This window comes from Apodemus sylvaticus, chromosome 1 (assembly GCF_947179515.1).
Source record: "Apodemus sylvaticus chromosome 1, mApoSyl1.1, whole genome shotgun sequence".
NCBI classification, from domain to species: Eukaryota; Metazoa; Chordata; class Mammalia; order Rodentia; family Muridae; genus Apodemus; species Apodemus sylvaticus.
Window position 1 is genome coordinate 118,406,559 of NC_067472.1, and position 25,418 is coordinate 118,431,976.

At 37.6% G+C, this 25,418-nt stretch overlaps 1 protein-coding gene across 2 annotated transcripts in view; it reads right to left on the reverse strand.

The window, feature by feature from the left end:
• The window catches only part of Grm5 (glutamate metabotropic receptor 5), a 551,762-nt gene that overhangs the window by 42,082 nt on the left and 484,262 nt on the right, over window positions 1-25,418 (reverse strand). For both annotated transcript variants that reach the window (XM_052177680.1, XM_052177672.1), the window contains exon 7: window positions 9,305-10,244. In XM_052177680.1, coding sequence (XP_052033640.1) covers window positions 9,305-10,244 — 940 coding nt within the window. The remainder of the gene's footprint in view (window positions 1-9,304; window positions 10,245-25,418) is intronic.

A 25,418-nucleotide genomic window follows, 5' to 3' on the forward strand; every position in this document is an offset into this window, starting at 1 on the left:
ATGGAGGAGCTAGAGAAAGAACCCAAGGAGCTGAAGAGTTTTGAAGCCCTGCAGGAGGAACAACAATATGAACCACTCAGTACCCCCAGAGTTCTCAGGGACTAAACCACCAACCACAGATTACACATGGAGGGACCCATGGCTCCAGATGCATATGCAGCAAAGGATGGCCTTGTTGTACATCAAAAGGAGGAGAGGACCTTGGACCTGTGTGAAGGCTAAATTCCTCCGTATACCAGGACAGGGAAGCAGAAGTGGGTGGATTGGTGAGCAGGGCGAGCAGGGATGGGTTAGGGGATTTTCAGGTAGGGGTGAACCAGGAAAGGGGACAGATTTGAATTGTAAATAAAGAATTTATCTAATAAAAAAAGCCTTGAATAGATGTAACAAGATTGTGCATATGCACAAAACAATGTATAGATGCCTACAGGACCTAGCACAGAGTTGGACAATGTTCAGGTCTCAGTAAAGATACAGGAATATGTTTAAAAAATGCTAAGAATGTGTGCTAAATAAACAAATGCTCTAGATGTCCAGATGGGAAATCTATGTGACATGATTTATTCTGATTGAGTTTCTTTAAAAAAATCTTTGCCTTGGGAAATAAGTAGGAACCATGGAGATTAAAGAGTCACAAAAGCTCAAAAGAGGGAGAAATAACACTCACAGCATTCTGCACAGGCTAATAATACCTTAATGAACTCTAGGTAATTAGAATCACCCAAGCTCTGACAATATTTGGAGTGTCTTGGAATTCCAGGCATGTTTTTATTTGGTCAATAGATATGCATGAGGTAGTAGTTGGTTTAGTAGATAGCCAAAGTGTGGCCTCATAACAATGATAATCAAAACAATGTTAATTAGTTAATTAAAACAAAAGTGGAAAGTGATAGTTTCTAAAATTAAATTAGCAGCAATAATATTAATCATACTACAACTCACTACAATCCCTAGGGTGTGTTTTTCTCTTCTACTAATTTAGCCATGAAAGCCTTACTGAATCTTAGAAACCCAACCCTAGAAATTCATAATCTTATAGACCTGGAACTAAGGTATACAAGGTTAATGATTTATTTAGATCAAAAGTAGTTTTGCATTTATTTGTCAATTTGTGGCTGAAGTAAAAGCCTTAAACAGAAGCCTGGCATTATCCCTTTGACAATGATTTGCTGCTGTATCATGTCACATGTGAAATTAGTGTCTAGAACACAAATGTTAATCACAGGGACCTCTATACATTGAAGGCATAAATAGCATGTTTCTACTAAAAAAAAAAAAAAAGCTGTAGTGACTCACTCCATTTAAATAAGACTCTCCCTTTGCTATTTATGTGAGTCAAATGACTGATTTTGTGCTCTAGGGCAAGCCAGCTTCACTTCCCAGACAACTGCTGGATCACTTAGAATGAGCTATACTCCCTCCTTAGGACACCAGAGAGCCCAAAGTCATTCTCTTTCCACAAACATAGGCAGAAAGAGGTTGCCTCCCACTGGTTCCTTCTCACTCACCTTGAGCCACCCTAAACACTTTATGCATGCTTTCTATTTAAGTTACCACGATGTTTTCCACAACAAACCATTTGAAACATCATTTTTTCATAGCATTAAAGGGTGTTTAAAGCTCTAAATGTAACTTAAAAAGTGTAATATGTAATTTCTTTTACTTTAAAAAATTCCCAAGGTAGGAAGTTTGGAAACCATTCATTTTTGGTTCATCTGCTGTCTGTGCATAGACTGAATCACTTTGTGTGCATGTGTACTTAACAAGGTTCTTTGGATGCACTGTCTAGGTTTTGTCAAATCATCTTTTAAAACAACAGGCTTTATACTGAATGTATTTATTATGCGTTCACATGTGTGTGCTTTTCTCACATCCACCCCATTTCCTTTACCTGACCCTCCTTCCCCTTTCACTGCTTTCCTGGACCAGCTCTCCCTTAGCATCATTTCGACTTCCACGATTTATGTTGCACATACACGTGCAAGAGTGTGCAACCAATCAAAACCTTGGTGCTGTCTGTCTGTGTTTGTTAAATCATCTCTTTTAAAAAGTGATTTTTATTGTGACATCTTCATGTGTGAACACCATTGACTTTACTCATATTCATCCTATCCATTTTCCTCTCTTGTTCTGCTTTCCATCTGCTAAGGACGCCTTCCTTCCCCTAAGTAATATCCTGTCTACTTACTTTTTATTAGATATTTTCTTTATTTACATTTCAAATGTTATCCCCTTTCTGGTTTCCCTTTGAAAAACATTATTCCTTCCTCCTTCCTCCCCCTTCCCCTTCTCACCAACCCAGAGACTGAAGGAAAGGCCATCCAGAGACTGCCCCACTTGGGGATCCACCCCATATACTGTCACCAAATCCAGACACTAATGTGGATGCCAACAGTGCTTGCTAAGAGGAGCCTAATATAACTGTCTCCTGAAAGGCTCTGCTAGTATCCTTTCTACTGTAATTGCTCGTGTGCGCACGCGCGCGCGCACACACACACACACACACACACACTTCTCAATTGATAAATTGGTTAATGGTCAATATTTTGACATAAATTACTGATACTCTATAATGATATTTAAACATTTATGTGTGAGTGGATGTGTGTATATGCATATATGCTATGGATCCTGTATATGAGTGAAAATGTGATATTTGTCCTTTTGAATTTGTCAAATTATTTTTAGCAAGTCAGTTCTCTTTTGGGCTTTTCTTGGAAAAGCTAACAGGTTTTACATAGAATATATTACAGGTTTTCTGTGTGTTCCTAAGTATGTAGCTACTTAGAGTTTATAGATTTTCCTGGATATATAAGAGGGTTATTTATGTTATCATTTGTTCTTGACACATGTTATTGTCTGGAGATACTCTAAAACCCTCCTTTTTGCATTTTTCTTAATAAATTCTTATGGTATTTAATGTTCTGGCTCTATTTTATCACTTTTTAAAAATGCCATAGATAATTGTCTTGGGATGCACAACAGAATAAATATGGATTATGTTATAATTACAAAATATGTTGATCATTTGTCTCAAGAGGCACAATACATTTCTTTCTTTCTTTCTTTGCTTCTTATCACATCAATTCCTGCTGTTTTTACCTGAGTAAAAGCATCAAAAGAGTACTATGATAACCTGCAGATAAATACCTTTATACCTGAAATATATGAACTCCCCCAAAAGGAATACTAAAGAATAAATTGTCAAAGTTAGAATGAATTCAAAGTTACCCACAAAAATACATGAGCATTTGTCAAATATGTATACCTGGATATGAAAAAACAGAAAAGGAAACAAACAAACAAAAATAGGATGGCAAGAAAGTAGGAGTCTTTACCAAGAAGAATGTAAGAAAAGGTTTGGTTTCTGAAAACTGTTAAAAATAGACTTTACCCATTATCTTGAATAATGCCTACAATTCTCACAGACAGAACAAGTTGCAGAGAAAGTGGAGATTCTGTTACTGACTGCTCCATGTGAGCTCACAGAGAACAAGAAAGACAAGGGCTGGAGACCCAAAGAAGCCCTTCTAGAAACAAGACCACCTGGGACGCCTCTGCTTAGACCATCAATCTGAAACAGGTGATATCAAACCAGCATATTGCCAAGCTCAGATTTGCTCTCATATAATTTCTTGTCAACCTGTTTTTCTCTTTGCTGACATTTAAAGTAACAAACTCCAGAAAGACTTGACATGAATATCTCAATTCTGAAATAGACTCGAAGTAATTGTGCAATTTAGCATAAAATAAACATTTAAAAATGTCTGCAGTTATATGTAATCCAAACCAAAAAGTAAGAATTATCATCATTCTGTTCCTCCAAAGTAAGAGTGGTGCCCAGTGCTCCAAACTGCACGCACACAGCAGCAGCATGTATACTAGCAATGAGTAGTTGTATTCTTTTTATTGTATTAGAATTACTTTAATGAAATTTATTAAGATGTCAAACTTACTTGGGCTGGATAGTTTTATGTCCATTTTATACAAGCTAGACTCGCTGGAGAGAAGCAGGCCTCATTTGAGAAAATGCCGACATAGGATTGGCATATAACCAAGTCTGTGCACTGTTTTCTTACCAAATGTCTGATAACTGAGGGCTATCCCACTATGAAGCAGACATCTCTAGGTTCTATAAGATAGAAAGTTGAGGTCCAGTTTTTCTGGAACTTAGGCAGTTATGTCTAAGCTATTTCATAATCTCTTTGCCAACATTATGCTATTCACTATTGACCTTGGTGATCCGTCGCCCCTCTAAAAACAATAATATATATAGTGCTGTGCTTCTTAATAAACTTGCTTGAGATAAGACAAAGTTTGTAAAAGACCTTTTGATCCCATAATTTACCTTCCCAATTGTCTATCTTCTCTATCTTTCTCGTACCCTGGCAACTCATTTTCAGATTCTGTCATTGATGAACAACCTTCTAGTCCAGGCCAACATAACCATAAAATAACTTGATAGGTTGCTTATTGGGATTATGTTGAATCTACAAGGCATTTTAGAACAAATATCATCATGAACCTGTTACATATTTTTTCTGTCCATGAACATGGAAATATATAAATAATTGGCAAGTTTTTTTCTCTTTCATCAGTGTTTACAGTTTTCATCATATTATATTCATAGTAATATTGTTAGATTTGGTTCTCTGAGTCTATTTTTGGTGTTACTATAGATAATCCTACTGTTAATCTGCATTTTGGAGTTCAAGACACTGTTGGAAGAAGAAAAGAATCAAATTCTATACTTTCTTATTGCATGTGTAAGGGCAGGAACTCAAAGTGTTTATTTTATGCTAAATTATTATGTTATTTTAAGTATATTATTTTGTTACAAACATATATGTATGTAAATATATGTATATAAATATGTATGTATGTAACAAACATTGTTACAAATATATACATATATATTTATATGTGATATATAAAGATATAGAATTTATACACATGCATTCATATATAAATACAATCTAATGAGCTCATTTAATATTTTGGCATCTGTCATTGTATGGAGCTTCTGTCCGGTGGGGATTTGATAGTCTCTCAAGAAGAAATGACATAATAAAAGTAGTGCAGGCTCTCACTAATAAGTGGATATTAACCTAGAAAACTGGAATACCCAAAACATAATCCACACATCAAATGAGGTACAAGAAGAAAGGAGGAGTGGCCCCTGGTTCTGGAAAGACTCAGTGAAACAGTATTCAGCAAAACCAGAACGGGGAAGTGGGAAGGGGTGGGTGGGAGGACAGGGGAAGAGAAGGGGGCTTGCGGGACTTTCGGGGAGTGGGGGGGCTAGAAAAGGGGAAATCATTTGAAATGTAAATAAATTATATCGAATAATAATAAAAAAAAGAGATATTAAGGAAAAAATAAAGTAGTGCAGGCTATCTCACAAGTGTCCTATCCTGATGAAGCCATATAGGCAATGGATGACTGCTGAGAGAAGGACAATTAGTCTCCTCCATGCATTTTTTTACTGCTTTGTGCCAGTTAATCCCAATTCTATTCATCAAGATTTAGAAAAAAAAACAGCAATAATGCATTCCTGAAAAGAAAGAAGCCCAAGTATAAAGGGAAATACCATCTTAGATGGCTTTGCTTGCTTTTCAGCATCTGTCAGTAGTTTGAAGACAGCTGTTCAGTCCTAGAATGCATTGAAGAATCAAAACTAACTTTATCTTGTATGCACATGCCTTTTGAAATAGGGTTACATCAGAGTAAAACAACAAGATGTTTTCTGTTGTCCCTTCAATTTCTTTCAAAGTTCATTTTGCCCATTTTTTTAAAGAAAACAGATTTTTTTCCTTGATCTTTTTTTTTTCTAGCAAATAAATAAATATATGAGCAGAAGCTTATCCTTTGTAACAAAAGCTTAGGCATTTGCTATGTCTATCTCTAATGCCATGTAAGCTGAGGAAATGTTACATACATTGTCAGCTTCATCTTTTGGTGCCTTGCTTATTGTTCAATGGTCTGAAATATAAATTACAGATACTCTGTAACAATAATCAAATTTACTTTGTTCTAAGGCATGCGATTATCTTTCTCTTTAAAACAAAGAGACATCTATATTGTTCCCAATGGATGACAGGTGACGAAAGGATTCATAGAGCAACTAAATAAAAAATCAGGACTCAGATCCAGTCCTGGCTAATAGCAATTGGTGTCTTCATAATGAAATGAAAGGGTGTAAATCAAGGTAGAGCTTGCATAGGAGCTGCTTATGCCTAAGGATCCGATTCTTAGGATTTTAGTTATCTACTGAAGACCTTCCTAAACCCCAACACCTGGGCTCAATAACACAAGATAGAATTCAATTATTGAAAAGCAAAAATAATAGCAGTAATTTAGAAGAAGGCATGAAAATATTACAGACACTCTTTTTTTTACTTGTTCCCCATTGTCTAAGTCTGGTGGGACAATGTGATACACACTGACCTTTACAAAACTGTGATTTTAAGGGGAGGCAAATTTGTAAGAGTTGTGTCTTCCAATGTGAAAAACAATATGTTAGTGCTTTGAGAATTTTGACTCTGTATCAAAGAGGAACAGTATTTTAGTTTAAAAATTTTAGGATCAGGTAGGAACAAACAAGAAAAGGCATTTTATGTTGCATTCCTCAGTGAGAATTATAGTTTGCAAAGAGTAGTAGGGATGGAATGTACTGCAAGAGGAGGACAAGCTTTCTCTGATTTTTTTCTCTCTCCACAAAAACAGCATATGCCAAAAACAAAATCTCCCTATAATCTGATTATAGCCTATCTAAGCTATAATCACATAGACAGACAAGGCTTTTCCAAAGGTTGTATAAAACAGCAACACTTGCTCCAACATCTCTATACCTCTTTTGAGATTGTAACACACATTTGGACTGAATTCTAGATTCAATACCATAAACTATACAGCTCTGAAAAGAAAACAAGTTAGCATATGGCCACAAGATCCTGTATCTGACCATTTTAAAAAAGTTGAAACACAATAGTTAAACTATAGTAAAATATCTTAGAGAAATATACCAGTGAATCAAAACAAGATATTGCCAATCTACTTCTGGATATGAGACTGATAATGATAGAAATTGAGGTGACATTTGTAACACAGAACACTGCAGGCTTAAAACTGCTTGGGAAAGTTAGCATGATCACTAACTACTACTTATGGGCATTGGAAGATAAACAGAAACTAAATCCAAGTACATTACCACCTTTCTATACTCATCAATTAGGCTATATACTCATCATCAAGGGAGGCTAGATAGCATCAAATACAATAACATGTCACTAATGGCTTGCTTCTATGTGTGGAGTACCACTGTGAGTCCAGCTAAGCACCAAGGATGGGGTGATTAGAGAGGCAAGCAAGGTTTCCACTCCCAGGGAGCTTGTTCTACTTAAAATATGAAACAAGGTATACTAAACATTTTGGCAAAATGGCAAAATAGGAATGCTCTGTAAGGAGTAGATATGTGAGGAGTTTTTCCAAAACCTTACACTGTGTACTGGATGCCCTCTTAATTGCTGATTTAATCTTATTTGTATATATAACTGACTTTCAGGTAGTGGAGAATATTAGTAATTGATAACTTAGTTCATTAAAATAACATGTTTAGTGTGTGGCATATACTACATGCATATGTTAGGTACTCCCAGAATCCAGTAATAACTGTACTTCCCAATCACCATTCATCAGAGGGGAACTGAATCCAAGAAGGTTAAGAAAATCTGGCAAATGTTATACAGCTCAGTGACTTCTGCTGTTAGAATCTAGTCCCAGACCTGTCTAGCTCTAAAGTCCCTACTATGTGTTTTTTCCTTATAGTCCATGATATAAATAAGTGTGTTCCTGATTAGTCATTTGAAGTCAATAAGATCCAGAGAGAATATAGCAATCATAGCATTCAGAGGAAACAAAACTGGTTGCACAGCATTCTTTGCCACCACTCAATGGTATCTCTTTAAAGAGCATTTTCTCTTGAATTCTCGCTATGTAGACCTAGGTAAACAATTGCCTTTCCATGCCAGCTTGTCTGTCTTATCAATTTTCCCTAGATAATATTTATTTGAAAAAAGGGATTTGTGAAATAAAAGTCAGAAAAATATATGTCTTAGCCATTCAGAAATGTTGATTTTGCAAAAGTTTCAGGAGTGTTTAATAGAGGTGTCAGGAAGACATGAGAGAAGTATGTGAGCAGGTAAGATACATGGAATGCTTTCTATGTATAAACTGGCACAACCCAGATGGGAAAAGATGAGAAATATAAAGTTGATAGAAAAGAATTGAATGACAGAATGATGTGAAGATATGACTCAACTCCAACAGATTAGGCTTCATGGCTAAACTTTTCCAAGAATCTTGTGGACCCTTCAAATATCAGCAGAGATGTCATATTCATCATCACTACCATTAATGCTTTGAAAAAGGAGAGATGATAGAAGAGACTTCCGGGGGGGGGGCTAGATGGAAGTGTATACAAACAGTTTACGCAATATTATTCAGATATATATCTTCACTTTGAAAGACAATTATTTTTCAATTGAAATTTATTTAGCTGATATTAACTTATCCAGTATTTAGAAAGACTATTAAATCCCAGTAGAGTTTTCCTGGCCAGCTTTTTGGTAGGCACTTCCAAATAGAGGACATTTTTTTTTATAATCCATAGACTTATGGAATTTTTTCTCCTGATTTCCAACTCTCGGTAATCTGTGTAACACTCTTAATATCTTAGAATTTGTTCTCAAGAGTCATGATCTTTGATTTGAATCTTGGGGATAGTTACAAGGGTAACACTCAAATCCACTTATACATTGGCTGTTGGCTCCAGATCATTTGCAGACTGTAAGTAGCTGTTAGCTGCTGTTAATAATATTGAAGTTAGAGTTGGATAGGAATCTATGCAACAAAGAATTGGAAAACCAAGGAATTTAGTATAGATACATACAAAGGTATTGCATTGTTTCATCTTTTGGGGCTGGTAAACATCTTTCAGTGTTTTTTACTAATTTTAACTAAAATTTATTACATCTTTGTTCTCTTTGCCTTACTAAACAAACTTGCCTTATTGAGTAATGTTTATATTATTAATCTTGATTCCTGTGCTTCTAACCTTAGCTTACACAACTGGACAACACTCGATTAACCCTACAATAAACATTGTGAAATGGGCTCAAAGCCTGAAGCACCTGGACTTCTCTGGTTTCCATCATGAAGATATCTGCTATTGAAGTACTTACTAGAAGGCTAATGCAACTGTTTCCCTAGCAGCCATGCCCTGCTATGCCCTCACAACTGTTACCTTAGGGTTTCCCCAGAGGAGCCCCTCCTCTTCCACAAGTTGACTAGGCTGCTGGATCTGCTGGCAGCGGATGATGACTTGCCATCTCCTACGTGCATGCGGACCACTGTAGAGGTTGTGAAGGCGCTGCGCACATTTCTCTCCGGTTTGGCTAGGATGATGTACACCTTTGGCACAAACATGCAACCCAGGGCCACTGTGGCACTGAGGCTCACTGAGAAACACATGGTGATGATTTTGTAGTTGCTGCCAAAGTAGATCGGCACGAAGGCGAGCCATATAATGCAGGTTGTATACATGGTGAAAGCAATATATTTGGCCTCATTAAAGTTGGCTGGAACATTTCTGGTCTTGAACGCATAGAATGTGCAACTCAAAATCAACAATCCATTGTATCCAAGAGGAGTAACAACCCCTAGGTTGGTGGTGTTACAAATCAAGTAGACTTCTCGAATGCTTGGATAATCATGCATTATATCTGGAGGCTCCATGATAAAGAGGGCCACAATAATCCCCAACTGGATACAGATGAGAATGAAAGCGATCACTAACTGGGCACAGGCGCTCATGAATCTGGGCTTTTTGGTACAGATCTTCTTCTTGCTTCCAGCTAGAATCCTTGCAATACGGTTGGTCTTGGTTACAAGGGCTGAGTAGCTCATGGCTGGTGAAAGACCGATGCCAATTCTCTGGAGATAGCAGTAAATCTGTTTGGGCTTTGCAATGAGGCAGAAGGTGCATAAATAGCCCAGGCAGATGCCAGCAAGGATAATGTAGCAGAGCTCCCTACTGGAAGACTTGACCACTGGAGTGTCCCGATAAATGATGAAGATTACAGTAACGAACAGGGTGGCTAGCAGACCAAGGCAGGCAAACACCACAGCTGCAATGGGCTCAGGGTCACCCCAGCGAAGATACTGGACTGGGATCAAATCACAACCTGCAGAGACACAGACACATACCAAAAAAAAAAAAAAAGAATGAGAGAAACATATTTGGTTTACAAGTTCCCAATTTATAAACAGCTGTTTTTGATTGCTTCGGTCATCAATTACCTTTATAATTTCAGTCTCTCATACAATTTATTCCTTCAAAGACTCATTTAGGATATTTGTCCTAATTTGTCAAATATATGCATTGTCAAATATATGCTGTTTGATAGGAGCTGCCCTACATTTTGAAACTAAGTGATGACAATCATTTTTCCTGCCATAAAACATTAATTGGGGTCTTTAAAACACTTGCATATAAATAGAGTAAAGCCTATGGAGAAGTTCCATGCCTTTATTCCTAGTCAGGAGCTACTAAGGTTCACTATAATAGGAAGTAACAAATGTTACTAAGTCAGAACATGAAATTGAGTGGATTTGGAGAACAGTGATTACCTGCAAGAAAAGCAGAAAAAAATCAGTTTACTACCTGTGGACACAGCTATACCACTCCTGGGCATATACCCAGAAGGTGCTCCTACATGTAATAAGGACACATGCTCCACTATGTTCATAGCTGCCTTATTTATAATAGCCAGAAGCTGGAAAGAACCCAGGTGTCCCTCAATAGAGGAATGGATACAGAAACTGCGGTATATATACGCAATGGAGTACTATTGGATGGAACTAGAAAGTGTCATCCTGAGTGAGGTATCCCAGTCACAAAAGAATGCACATGGTATGCTTTCACTAATAAGCAGATGCTAGTCCAAAAGCTCAAAATAAACAAGTTATAATCCACCCAGCACAGGAAGCTCAAGAAGAAGGAGGACTTAAATGAGGGTGCTTTGGTTCCTCTAAGAAAGGAAACAAAATACTCACAGGAGCAACAAGGGAGACAGTGTGTGGAGCAGAGACTGAAGTAAAGGCCAACCAGAGACTGTCCTACCTGGGGATTTATCCTATAAACAGTTACCCCCCCCCATCCCCTGACACTATGACAAGAAGTGTATACCAAAAGGAACGTGACATGGTTGTCTCTGGAGTGGCCCTACCAGAGACCTACAAATAAAGAGACAGAAACTAGCAACCAACTATTGGACTGGGCGTGGGGTCCACAATGGAGGATCTGGAGGGTGGTCCGGGTTTACAGCCACATGGTAAGAACAATGACTCAGCCACCAAGACACCCCAAGACTCCCAGGGACTGAACCGTCAACCAAGGGTACACATGATTCCAGCCAAAAATGTGGCAGAGGAAGGCCTTATTGGGTATCAGTGGGAAGAGTGGTCCTTGGTCAGGTAAAGGCTCAATAGAGGATCCAACAAAGGGAAACCGAGGGGGGGAGTATGTCGGGTGGAAGGGCATATACTTGGAGGAAGGGAGTGGGAGGAGGGGCTGGGGGTCTTTGGGGAGGGGGAAATCGGGAAAGGTTTTACCATTGGCAAGGTAAATGAAGAAGATATTCAATTAAAAAAAAAGGAGACTTCAGTGTAATAGTGTGATACATGTTCCTGGATGGGGCTGCACAGCAAGCAGGAACAACTTACAGGTCAGAGAGTCACTCTAAGGAACTTTGTAGAGAAATGGCATGAACATATTTGTGTGGCTGCTTTCCAAATATGCTGGAATTGGTTATGAAATTAGGCTGTAGACAAAGCTGCAAACTACTTCAGAAACATCTAAACTGTTTGAAAGGTTCAGGAGTATATGAAAAATCAATGTGTGAAAGATGATCAACACTGGTAAGAAAGAGACAAGATTAAAAAGAATCTTTTTTAATATAAGTGGATATTAGCTAAAGTACCGAATGCCTAGGATGCAACCTACAGACCATAAGAAGTGTAACAAGCAGAAAGGCCTAAGTGAAGAGACTTCAATCCCACTTAGAAAAGGAAAGGAAATTATCACTGGAAGCAGAGGGAGTGATCTGCATGTCAGAGGGAAGGGTGAGGGGAAAAAGGGAACAGGATCAGATAGTTGGGGGCCAGGAGAGAAGCCCAGATGGCCCAGAGAAAGAATAATAAGCAGCACCTTGGGAGGGTGGGAGGTGGGGAACCTTCTAGAAAGTATCAGAGATTTGGGAAGTGTGAGACTCTTAGGATTCAGTGGGGGTGACCTTAACCAAAATGCTCAATAACAGGGGTGGGGAGGTGGTGGGGGAAGGAGGGGAACTCAAAGAATCCACCTCCAGCTGATATACAGGGCCTTAAGTGGAGGGAAGGTATTACTAACCAACAGCCAAAATTTCTGACCCAGAATTGTTCCTTTCTAAAAGAACTGCAGGAACAAAAATAGAGAAGAGGCTGAAAGAAAGGTGGTCCAATAGACCAGTCCAACTTGGATCCACCTCATGGAGAGGGGGCACCAAGGCCTGACACTATGACTGATGCTATGATATGCTCACAGACAGAAGCCTGGCATGGTTATCCTTCCAAAGGCCCTACCAGCAGCTGTTTGAGACAGCAGAAACACCGAACCATTGGAATGAAGTTAAGGGCCCCTATGGTTGAATTAGGGGAAGGACTGAAAAGGTGAAAGGGAGAGCAGTCCTATAGGAAGACCAGCAGACTCAAGTAACCCACACCCCAAGAAGCTCCCAGAGACTGAACCAACAACCAGAACCATACACAGACTGGTTCAAAGCCTGTGGCACAATATAGCAGAGGTCTGCCTGGTCAGACCTCAGTGGGAGAAGATGGGCTTAATCCTTGAGACACTTGAGGGCTGCACGCCCCCCCCCACCACCCCGCTAAGGGGGGAGGGGTTGGGGGGGAGGAGCATCTTCTCTGAGGCAAGGGGTTGGGAAGGAATGTGATAAGGAACTGTGGGAGAGGGGACCTGGAGGGGCAGTGACTGGAATATAAATAAATAAAATAACTTAAAAAAAATAGTGCTGGCCTTACACAAGAGGAAAAGATTAAAAAAAAAATCTAAAAACAATCTTAGTTTTAGATATTATAGAAAGGACGAGCCGGGCGGTGGTGGCATGCGCCTGTAATCCCAGCACTCTGGGAGGCAGAGGCAGGTGGATTTCTGAGTTGGAGGCCAGCCTGGTCTACAGAGTGAGTTCCAGGGCAGCCAGGGCTATACAGAGAAACCCTGTCTCGAAAAAACCAAATCCAAAAAATAAAAACAAAAAACAAACAAGCAAGCAAACAAACAAGGGACAAAGCTGGATGATGCTACTTAAAACAAAGGAAGTTTTAAAATTATTTCAAAAAAAACAACATAGGAATAATTGAAAACTAGAAGGGTAATTACCTTTAACTCTATCTTTCTTGCATCGCACGTCAGTATTTCAGATTTTAGCTAGTTAGGCTACTGTAGAATCAATGGAATAGTTATATGCCTGAGATCATCTGCATACTTTGCAAAATAGCTTCTACTATAAAACCTTATTTGTATTTTCACAAATTGTTAAAAGATGTAGCTTAGACTGCTCTACCTGAGGATCTATCCCATATGCAGCCACCAAACCTAGGCACTATTGCTGAAGCCAAGAAGTGCTTGCTGACAGGAGCCTGATATTATAAAAATTATAAAAAATAAATGAAAATAAAAGAAAAAAGATGTAGCTTACATATTTTGTGACTATTCCAGAGTCAATATAAGATACCTGTATAAGTTATATGCATCTCTAATTTTAAACAAATACAATCGCACCACTAATGCATAGATATAAAGAAAACACTGTTAACTCAGGCACTAAGATCAATAATTGATTAAAAACTTCTGCAGATTAAGGGACATCACCAATTGGACAAAGCAGCAGCCCACAGAATGGAGAAAGACTTTTTCCAACTCCAAATCCAAGAGAGGAATAATATCTAAAATATATAACCAACTCAAGAAACTAAATAAAAAACAAAAAAACAAATAAGCCAAACAAATAGAAAAATGAGCTTCAGTGATAGAGAATGCATCTAGCCTCACAGAGGCTTCATAGATACCCAGGGGACCCTTGCCTACTCAGGGGAGAAGGGGAAGGGGACAGGGACAGGGAAGAATTATGGGTAGTGGTGACTAAGAGTGGGGTAGTGAGTGGGATGTAAATTGAATAATTAAAAAAACTTAAAAACAAAAAAGAAAAATAGAGTACAGATCTAAACAGAGAATTCTCCAAAGGGGAAACTCTAATGGCTGAGAAACACTTAAATGTTCAACATGCTTAGCTATAATAGATAGACAAGTAAAAATTATCTTTAAATTTCATTTTACATTCATCAGAATGGCTAATATCACTAATAAAGGTGACAATTAATTATGGTGAGGATGTAGAACAAGCAGAAAATGTAGAACTTCCACTACTTGTGGAAGTTCAAAATTTTACTTCCACTATTTAAGTCAGTATGGCAGTTCCTCAGAAAGATGGGAATGATCTACATCAATATTCAGCTATACTACTCTTGGGTATATACCCAATAGGAATACTTGCTTAATTGTATGCATTGGTGTTCTATTCCTAATAGCCCCAAATTGGAAACAGTCTAGATGTTACTAACCAGAAAAATAGATAAAGAAAATGTGATATATCTGTACAATGGATTACCACTAGCTATTAAAAAAATGATGTCATGAAAAGTTCAAGCAAATAGATGGAACTAGAAAAATATCATTCTGAGTGAGGTAACCCAGATTCAGGAAGATAAATATGGTATATATTTACTTACTTGTGGATATTAATCATTGAATACATGATGGCCAAGCTACAATCTATGTACCCAGAGAAGTTAGGCATAGAGGACAGACAGAACTGAAGAGCATTTGAGGGCTGTATGAAAACCTAGTGTAATAGAAGCTTCCTATAATATAAGAAGGCAATACTAACAAAGTCTTGAAATGATGAGGGAGATGGAACCTTAACTGCTCATCTCTTTCACCAAATGAAGCTCTTATTCAATTGGATTGTTAGTTTAATTGTGTCCGCCAAGATCCCTCAATAAACTAGTCAAGACAAGTCAAAACAGTCGGTTGCTCTTCATAAACTGGCTTCATTGCCAAAGACAATGCTCACACAATTCACTGAATATACAGAACTTCACCTGTGCCTATATAGACACTTTACCTCCATATTCTAGTATTTTTGCCATGTAAAGAAGTATTGAATAGTATACTATTGAAATAGAAATGTAAACATCAACCCAAATGCAAAATTTTTGATCTACAATCTGGAATTTCTGCAAAATATGTATGCTAGGGTAATGGTGGCACAAACCTTGTGAGAGTAGCTGTACTGGTTTGTTTTGTATGTCAACTTGACACAGGCTGGAGTTACCACAGAGAAAAAAAGGATTTTTAGTTGGGGAAGTGCCTCCATGAGATCCAGCTGTAAGGCATATTCTCAATTAGTCATCAAGGGGGGGAGGGCCCCTTGTGGGTGATACCATCTCTGGGCTGGTAGTCTTGGCTTCTTCAAGAGAGCAAGCTGAGCAAGCCAGGGGAAGCAAGCCAGTAAGAAGCATCACTCCTTGGCCTTTGCATCAGCTCCTGCTTCCTGACCTGCTTGAGTCCCAGTCCCGACTTCCTTTGGTGATGAACAGCAGTGTGGAATTGTAAGCTAAATAAACCCTTTCCTCTCCAACTTGCTTCTTGGTCATGATGATGTTTGTGCAGGAATAGAAGCCCTGACTAAGACAGTAACCAACTGGTGTCTTATTTGACTTAAGGCACACTCCATGAGGTGGAACCTATACCTGAAACTGTTTGGGTTACCAATAAGCAGAGAACAGATACTCTTGAAATCTATGATAAAACCAAATATAGTTCTAATGAAACAAGTAACTATAAAGTGATCTTAATGATATTCTGCTCTATTTCCTCTAGCAGCAGATTGGAATAAATACAGTGATCCACACACTGACATAATGCAGAAAGAAAGAAAGATCTTGGAATATGAAACTCTCAATGGAATGTTTCCATCAAATCCCTCTCCTTAGAGCTCATATATAACAGTTGTGCAGCTGGATCTTCACGTGAGACCCCAAAAGTGTGAGTTGGGGCTGTCTCTGAGTATATTACCTGCCTTTGGATTCCTTTCCCCTAACTAGACTGCCTTATTTAGTCTCAATGGAAGAAATTCACCTAGTCTTACTGCAACATGATATGCCAAGGCTGGTTGACATCCATGGGAAGCCTCCCATTTTCTGATGATAAAATAAGGAGGGGTGGATTCCAAAGAGTGTGGATGAAGTAAGAGGAAGGGACTGAGAGGAGAGGAGGGATGGGAAACTGTGATCGAGATGTAAGTAAATAACTTATTAAAAAATCTCCCCACAAAAATTGTGAGTAGTCCAAAGTAAATATAAGTTGCTATTTACATGTTCAATTATAATCAAATACATACCTCACTGCTAATGCATAAACCTGTGTTCATGTTTTTGTCACCCATATTCACACACAATACTTATGTATTAAAATAAGAATGACTGAGGCTAAAGATCAGTTGGTAGAGTGCTTACCTAGAATGCACAAAATCACAATTTTGTTTCTAGACTATATGAACTCTGTACAATGAGACATGCTTGTAATCCCACCAGTGAAGAAGTCCAAGGCCATCTTTAACTATATAGCCAGTTGGGGAGTAGTTCCTGAGAGACAAAATCCTTTCTCGATAAAAGATGTTTATTTGTTTAGTTAATAAGACTTTTAAAAATGCTACCTTTGATATTTTAATGTGTCATAGAGTTCTTGTTTATAAATTTACCTTATAGAAAGTACTTTTCAGAAGAAAGAATTAATCATTGTTATCTTTATTCTTAAGGAACAATGCATCTAGGGGTGTGATTTAACATGAACTTCATTGTCGAAAGCAGTTAATTATATAGAAACTGTTTCCACTGTTAGGTCATGCATTTTTAGTGTCCACATGTTCTGACTGACATGGAAAAATTGTATGTGATATATGGAGCAGGATTCTTTCACAACATAAAGAGGCAGCAGAAAAATTTGAAAGTTTAACTTAAGGACTTTCTTTTTAATACATTTTTCTGCTATTCTGTTCTTAATTTTATTTTATCTAAAAGTAATTAGTACCCCAATTTCTCAATGCTTTACACAGGATAGCATTTAACATTATTTTTATGAAAGGTAAATCCTTTAATTCTTTCTGTATAATCCATTACCCTTGTGTATGTAACTAATGGCAACTCAGTAACTTTATGTGCTGAGAAACTATGCATAAGATACGGCTCTCAAGTGATGTCATGATTTAGGCTTTACCTGAATTTATACATTCATTTGAGTATTGTTTCATTTAATGTGAACCACTTAGAAGACTTTATGTGTAGTTGGTGACACCATTGCAAAAAGCATTCTTGTAATTGTTCATCATGAATAGATTAAAGGTTATGATCAAAATAATTTTACAGTGGAATGACATGTTGACTCCGTCACAGACATTATGCCACAATCATTTAATGGGTGTAACAAAATATAATTCAATGATGTAAACATAGGAGATTTTAAGACAGTATGTTGTGGGGTAGGGAAGTAAATGTTTTCTTTAAAAATATTACCTTATAAATATTAAGCATCATTATGGACTTTTTCAAAAAAATGTTTTTTGCTATTTCTCCCCATTCTTTCACAACCTGTCCTTCCCCCAATATATTCTTACCCCATATTTTCTTTTTGCCTTTATTCTCTCTGACTTCCTCTTTTTTTGCACCTCCTTTTTCCCATCTCATGGTCTCATGTCTAGTCTCATAACCTATATATCTCATAGCTCTCATATTATTTCATATAGTTTTGTGGATAGTAATATAATTCCATTATTTCCTCTTTCCTTTTTCCTTCAAACCTTCTTTTATATCCATCCTTGCCTTCTTTCAAATCCACGCTATTTTTTCACTAATTACACACACACACACACACACACACACACGCACACACACGCACATGCACATGCACACGCACATGCGCGTGCGCGCACGTGCACACACACACACACACACATTCCTAGGTACATAAAATATTTCCTAGTATGTATAATGCTACTTATATGCATGCTTTCAGGGCTGGAAAGACTATTTTTCTTGCTCCCAGCATTCCTTAAGTGCCTGAATTTCTTTGTGTAGAGTTGAAGTCTTGTAGGTTTTCACCTCTACTTTAGCATATCTATTGCTATCCTTAATTACAGACAGGTGAACACTGACGGCTTTTTATATACATATAATATATAAGGGCTGCATATGAGAGAGAATACACAATTTTGTCTTTTGTAGAGTGGGTCACCTTGCTTAATATATTCATTTTCAGTTTTATCAATTCTCCTAAAATTTTCATTTTCTAAAGAGTTGAATAAAACTCCATTTTGTATATATGTCACATTTTTATTATTCATTCGTCTGTCAACAGACATGTAGTTTGGTTTCATTTTCTTGCAATTGTGAATAGAATAGCAATAAACAGAGATGAGTAGATACCTCCACAGTATGATAGGGAGTCATTTGGGAATATGCCCAGAAGTGGTATATAAATATTATTTTTATTTTGAATAAGTAACTTTCATAGCTCTGTATTGTAGCCCTTTACCAACAGTACTATGATGGGGTTTTCAAGGTGATTATTCACAAACTGAATTACTGGCTCATATATATGCTAAAACCAAGATATGAACACCATGTCATTATTTAAGGCTTTCTATAGATGTATAAGTAGCTTAAAGATTAAGTCGGGAAGGAAGGAAGGAAGATGGTGGTGGAAATGAGAGATGGGTATGAAGGAAATATTGCTAGGGCCACTAAAAGAGGGTGTTTAGAGATGATAAGGCCAAAACTCAGTCATTTCAATACAATGAACTATGAGGACTTTTCATAACTAGTATTACAAGAAATTTTAAAGTAGTGAGAGAGAGAATTCAATGAATTGGTTCTAATGAATTGATAGCAACTCTAGTAAGTAAGATAAGACCCCTTAAAATCACCAGCACATATTACAGTGATGCTGTATATCTCCAGCTTAGATATGTTGTGTTTTTATATATCTGTGGTCAAGTGAACATGTGGAAACAGACTCTAAGCTATAGCTAATTTAAAATGATCTGTTTCTAGTTCAAAAGAAAATCATATGAATAAATTGATGACAAAATTCATAGACATGGAAGAGGGTAGAGCCTTGCATTCAGGAACGGTAAGTGAAGCAGGATAAGTAGGGAATGGTACACAGTTGACTGACTGGACAGGAAGAGAGTGGTTTTGATGTCAAAGGAAAATGGTTTATTATGTGGCCCACTCTGGCCTCTGATAGCATCATTACTTCAGTTTCTTTTTCAGTTTTCTCAACTCCTCCCCCCAAAAAACTTACTGAAGTTTCGAGTTTCAGGTTTGAAATTATATCTTTTAATAGTGTGTCATAATTTTTACCCTCTTCTACCAGGATGCCTATTTTTATTTATTTATTTTTACCTTTTGAGTGAGAGTGTCCTTTCTAATATGGGACCAAATTTCAGAGAATAGAGTGTCCTTTCTAACATTCCACCAAATTTCAGAGAATCATAAAATAATACAAACTTTACAATAATATACATTTAAATTCACAATGATTACTATCCCTCATATGAATATTGGTCTATACATCTCTAAAAGGCCATATTATTTTTACTTTTTTCTTAATTCCTGGGTATTTTTTATAATGGTTTGCTTTTATGCTTATTTTATTCTCAGTGTAAGGAAATAGGTGCAGACATTAACTAAGAGTCTGGAGTGCATACATTTTATAGTTTGTTTATACTTTCTATGAGTTTATCAATTTAGTATATGTTATCATATATTAGGATTGCTAATCTTCATCATAGACATGGAGTCCTCTGTATTTAATTCTTTTTTAGCAACAGAAAATAATAAGGTCTTAGATAAAAAAACAATGGCCAGTATCTGACATTACTTCTATAACTTCCTACTGACTTTTTCCTTTGTCATGTTTGGCCCACAGTTTTCTTTTTCACTAGAATAACACATCTGTTCACACATTAAACTGAAAATACAACAACTTGTTCAAGGAAAGAAGCTACCAGAATAGTATCATATACATTCATTGTGTGACCCCACTAACATTTGTTTCTAGATCTCATAGCGGGATCAATGACTCAGTGACCTCTTGAGCCCCTAAAGATGATGTGTCTGCTTACTCACAGCTGGTGTTCTTACTTCACATTTAGATAGCACATCTACACAATATTCCTGAGCTTAACAGTTCACTGACAGATTCATCTGCAAGCCCTTTTCCGACTGCTTGTTCAGGCTGAGCCAATGCATTTCTCTAAGTCAAACAGAGAAGGGGTACCTTAACAATCTCTGCAACTTTACATTTCTCGTAAAAGAAATTTAATTCTGAAAATGTCTGAGAATAAGGTGCATGTGCCCTTAACTGATAGTCAGGCCATTTTAGCTATAAGAAAACAAGAAAGGAACATTGGGGCCATCTCTTGACATAAGAGCAACAGATATCTTCTGAGTACAGAATGCTGATTGTTGGCTGAAATGTTATAATAGTTCAATCTGTTCTACCAATATGCCATTTGTTATCGATTACTCTCTCTTTACCTTTCAAGATATGATATACAGGGTATGGGTTTGAAATCTCAGGGATGCTTGAAATTGTTTCTGAAGTCACAACATCCCTAATCTTCCTAAGTTTATTATTCCATTGGCTTCAGATGAAATTTTAAACTCTTTTATAGTTCAGATGAATTGTAATATTTTATGAGTTAAGAAAATATAAGTACCTTATTTTATCTATTGTACATACTAGCAATTTCAATCTATTTTTTTATGCAAGCAGGTATTTGTTAAATTTGTCTTCTCTACCTGATTGTCATCATTTGATGTTACTTATGAAATTTGCTTTTTGTACTTAAGGGATATCTTAATATACAGATAATCATTCCAGTGGTTGGGATAGCAACTCAGAAGTTAATATTTACCTTAAAAGTATGCTATTATCATCCTGATGACTGGAACAAGTTCTTTTTTTCCTGCATCTAGAAAGTCTTAGGTGCATAACTATTATGTATTATTATAGACAAAAGTGTGAATTCCATTACTACAGTTGGATTTTAGGTATAATATTATAATCAGAAATGTCAAAACTAGGTAGGAAGCTCACAGGCTTTGTTAGGAATGCTTTATATTAGAAATAGTCATGCTGATACCCACCCATTTTATAGATGCTCTATCATTTATTAATCTCACTTGGAAAAATTCACTGGATATACATAACTAAATTATTTTACTAATGAAGAGAGATACAGCAAATAGAATCATTTTTCTCCTTCTCTTCCCCTTCCTTCCTCTTCTCTCTCTCTCTCTCTCTCTCTCTCTCTCTCTCTCTCTCTCTCTCTCTGTGTGTGTGTGTGTGTTATGATATGTATGTTTGTGGTGACTACAATTGCAAATTGAGGAGTAACCTTATTCACATGAAAGTATGTGAAGGCCAGAAGAATACTTATAGTGTCTTCTCCACTCTTTTCAGCCTTATTCTCTTGAAACAAGGTCTTCCATTGAGCTGCAAGATTGTTCTTTTAGTTAGCCTGCCTCGCCAGTCAGCTTCTCTCTCTTTTTTAAAAAGGTTCAGAATGATTTTTTTAGTTTTCTATATTCTTTGTTTATATTCCAAATGATTTTCCCTTTCCCAGTTCCCCCCTCCCCGTAAGTCCCATAAGTCCCCTTCCCTCTGCCCATTCCCCAATCAACCCCTCCCACTTCTCTGTCTTGGTAATCCTCTACAATGCTGCAACAAGCCTTTCCAGGACCAGGGCTCTCTCTTTCCTTCTTCTTGGGAATGATTTGATATGTGAATTTTGTCTTGGGTATTCAGAGCTTCTGGACTAATATCCACATATCAGTGACTACATTCCATGGGTGTTCTTTTGTGGTTGGGTTACCTCACTTAGGATGATATTTTCCAGATCCAACCATTTGCCTGAGAATTTCATGAAATCATTTTTTTAATTGCTCAGTAGTATTCCATTGTACAAAGATACCACATTTTCTGTATTCATTCCTCCATTGAGGGACATCTGGGTTCTTTCAAGCATCTGGCTATTATAAATAAGGCTGCTATGAACATAGTGGAGCATGTGTCCTTATTGCATGCCATGGAATCCTCTGGGTATACACCCAGGAGAGGTATAGCAAGGTCCTCTGGAAGTGTCATGCCCAGTTTTCTGAGGAACCACCAGACTGATTTCCAGAGTGGTTGTACCAACTTGCATTCCCACCAGCAATGGAGGAGTGTTCCTCTTTCTCCACATCCTCGCCACACCTGCTGTCTCCTAAGTTTTTAATCTTAGCCATTCTGTCTGGTGTGAGATAAAAAATTGATTTGGATTTCCCTGATGACTAAGACTGTTGAACATTTCCTTAAGTGCTTCTTAGACATCTGAATTTCTTCAAGTGAAAATTCTTTGTTTAGCTCTGTACCCCATTTTTAATAGGGTCATTTGGCTCTCTGGAGTTTGACTTCTTGTGTTCTTCGTATATATTGGATATTAGCCTTCTATAGGATGTAGGGTTGGTGAAGATCTTTTCCCAATTTGTTGGTTGCTGTTTTGTCTGATTGACAGTGTCCTTTGCCTTACAGAAACTTTGTAATTTTATTAGGTCCCATTTGTCAATTCTTGGTCTTAGAGCATAAGCTATTGGTGTTCTGTTCAGGAACTTTTCCCCTGTGCCCATGCCAGTCAGCTTCTCAAATCCAGTTTTCTCCATCTACTGCCTCAATGCTTTGGTTACAGACCAGGGAAATTATTTCTGGTTTCTTCTGTATGTACAGGGAATTTGAAGGAATTTCTGAAGTGAAGACCTCCCCAGTCTTTCTATGTTTATCATTCAGTTAGCCTCAGATGATTTTTCAACTCTTTTCTAGTTCATGTTTGCACAGCGAGAATTCCTATCCTCAAATCCACCTCCCCAGTTTAGAATTTAATCTCTAATAAAAAAACTGTCTAGTTAAATAATTTGGACCTATTCTTTCAAAAAAAAGTCAGACACTTTACCAAGATGCCACGTACACTTCAGGATAGGCACACTAGCTTGCTGTTTTATCCAATACCACAGCAGGAAACAAAAGAGTCCTTGGCGCTGGCAAGGAGACTCGGAGTGTAGAGGAATGTGAGCAAAAGCCGGACAAACTGTGTTCAATCCTCAGGACTCACAGTTCAGAAGGAAAGAATCAACTCCCGCAAGTTGTCTTGTAACCTTGACATGAAGGCTATAGCCTATGTTCCCATCATGAGTAATGATGCATGTATAAATGCATGTAATTTAAGAAGCATTCCACAAATACAAATTTAATCTCTACCTGAAATGTTAAAGATGTTTTTTAATCAATACCTACTCTAATCAAAATAGGTTTATTTTCATTTGCCAAAGTGAAAGGAGGAAGGAACTAACACTGATTTTGAGTGTTGATTGGGGGAACGTGCAGAGGGAAGAGGGGTTATGGGACTTATGGGGAGGGGGGAACTGGGAAAGGGGAAATCATTTGGAATGTAAACAAAGAATATAGAAAAAAAATAAGTAGCAGATCCTATTGCCAAAGCTTTATATGATTTTTCATACAGACAAGGAAGTGTAATTGCCTTTAGTTCACAGAGGGGGTCATATAAAGTTGAGTAAGATATGTTGAAAAGCTGAGATTAGGATCAAAATCTTCATGTTAGTCATTTACTTACTTTACGTATTTAGTTATTTTAAATCCATTGGAGTAAGCAACTTTATCATCTACTCCTCAGAAGGAGGTCCTGAGGATATTTAGCAAGAAAAAAAATCACAATTAATTGGAATATTTTCACTGGGAAAGGTGGAGCTAGGTGTGACACACTTGCTTGGTGGTTGGTACTATAGAATAAGTTCATGTCCCTCTTTTTTTGTTAGCATATTTTTAATTTACTTTACATTCTAATCCCTGTCTACATCTCAGCAATCCCCACTGTGTCTCCCCTCCACTTCCCCAGACACATCAAGTCTCTGCAGTACTAGGCACATCTTCTCCCACTGAAAGTAGACTAGACAGCCCAGCTAGTGGAACATATTTCACAGACAGGCAACAGCTTTTAGGATAGTACCCATGCACCCCTAAGGGATCTCTTTGCTTCAAGCTCTTCAGCAGGATTTCACTCTGCTGTGTATATTCTGATGGTGTCTGGACAGAGACATAGGCTAGAAAATTACTACTCTTGTAGCCGGAAAGTTTTCTAGTATAGAGCAAAGTTTCTCTCTTTGGAGAACAAGGAGGAATTGTGACACATTTTCCACATTGTTACTGAGTAGCCTCATGGACACACATTCATCATTGAAGAATTCCATCCCCATCACAGTTTACTGCATACCCCTTGTACTGGCTAGTTTTGTGTGTCAACTTGACACAGGTTGGAGTTATCACAGAGAAAGGAGCTTCAGTAGGGGAAGTGCCTCCATGAGATCCAGCTGTGGGGCATTTTCTCAATTAGTGATCAAGAGGGGAGGGCCCCTTGTGGATGGTGTCATCCATCCCTGGGCTGATAGTCTTGGGTTCTATAAGAGAGCAGGCTGAGCAAGCCAGTAAGAAATATCTCTCCATGGCCTCTTCTGCTTCCTAACCTGCTTGAGTTCCAGTCCTGACTTCCTTTTGCGATGAACAGCAATGCAGAAGTGTAAGCTGAATAAACCCTTTCCTCCCCAACTTGCTTCTTGGTCATGATGTTTGTATAGGAATAGAAACCCTGACTAAGACACCCCTTGATTTTCATTCCCTTAATGAAGCTCTCTTAAAGAACTGAAAAACCTAGAGCTCATTTTTTTTTTTTTGGTTAGTTTTCATTCCTTATATTTTTATAGGGAGGTCTGAAATTTTGTGCTAAGATTTATTTTGCAATTAAAACATAAAGAATGATATAATAGCACTGAAGAACGCTGAAGGGAAGGCTTATCCCAGATCACATTTGCAGAGAACAGCTTTGAAAAATATGACTTCTGGTCACACTTCTGTAGTTGAACAGGAGTAGAAGAACACAGCACATAATTCCCTGACTGAAATAATGTGTTGCTGAAACACTCCTCTCCCTTTCTCGTCTCTCCTTAATTCTCAACACAACTAGATCCTCATTATTCTTCCATTCTGTAGATCCTCTCACAAAATGACTTTTCAGATTCTCTAAGCCTGAGCGACAAGTTCCTCCCCTAAGATCAGATGTCTCTCTGGC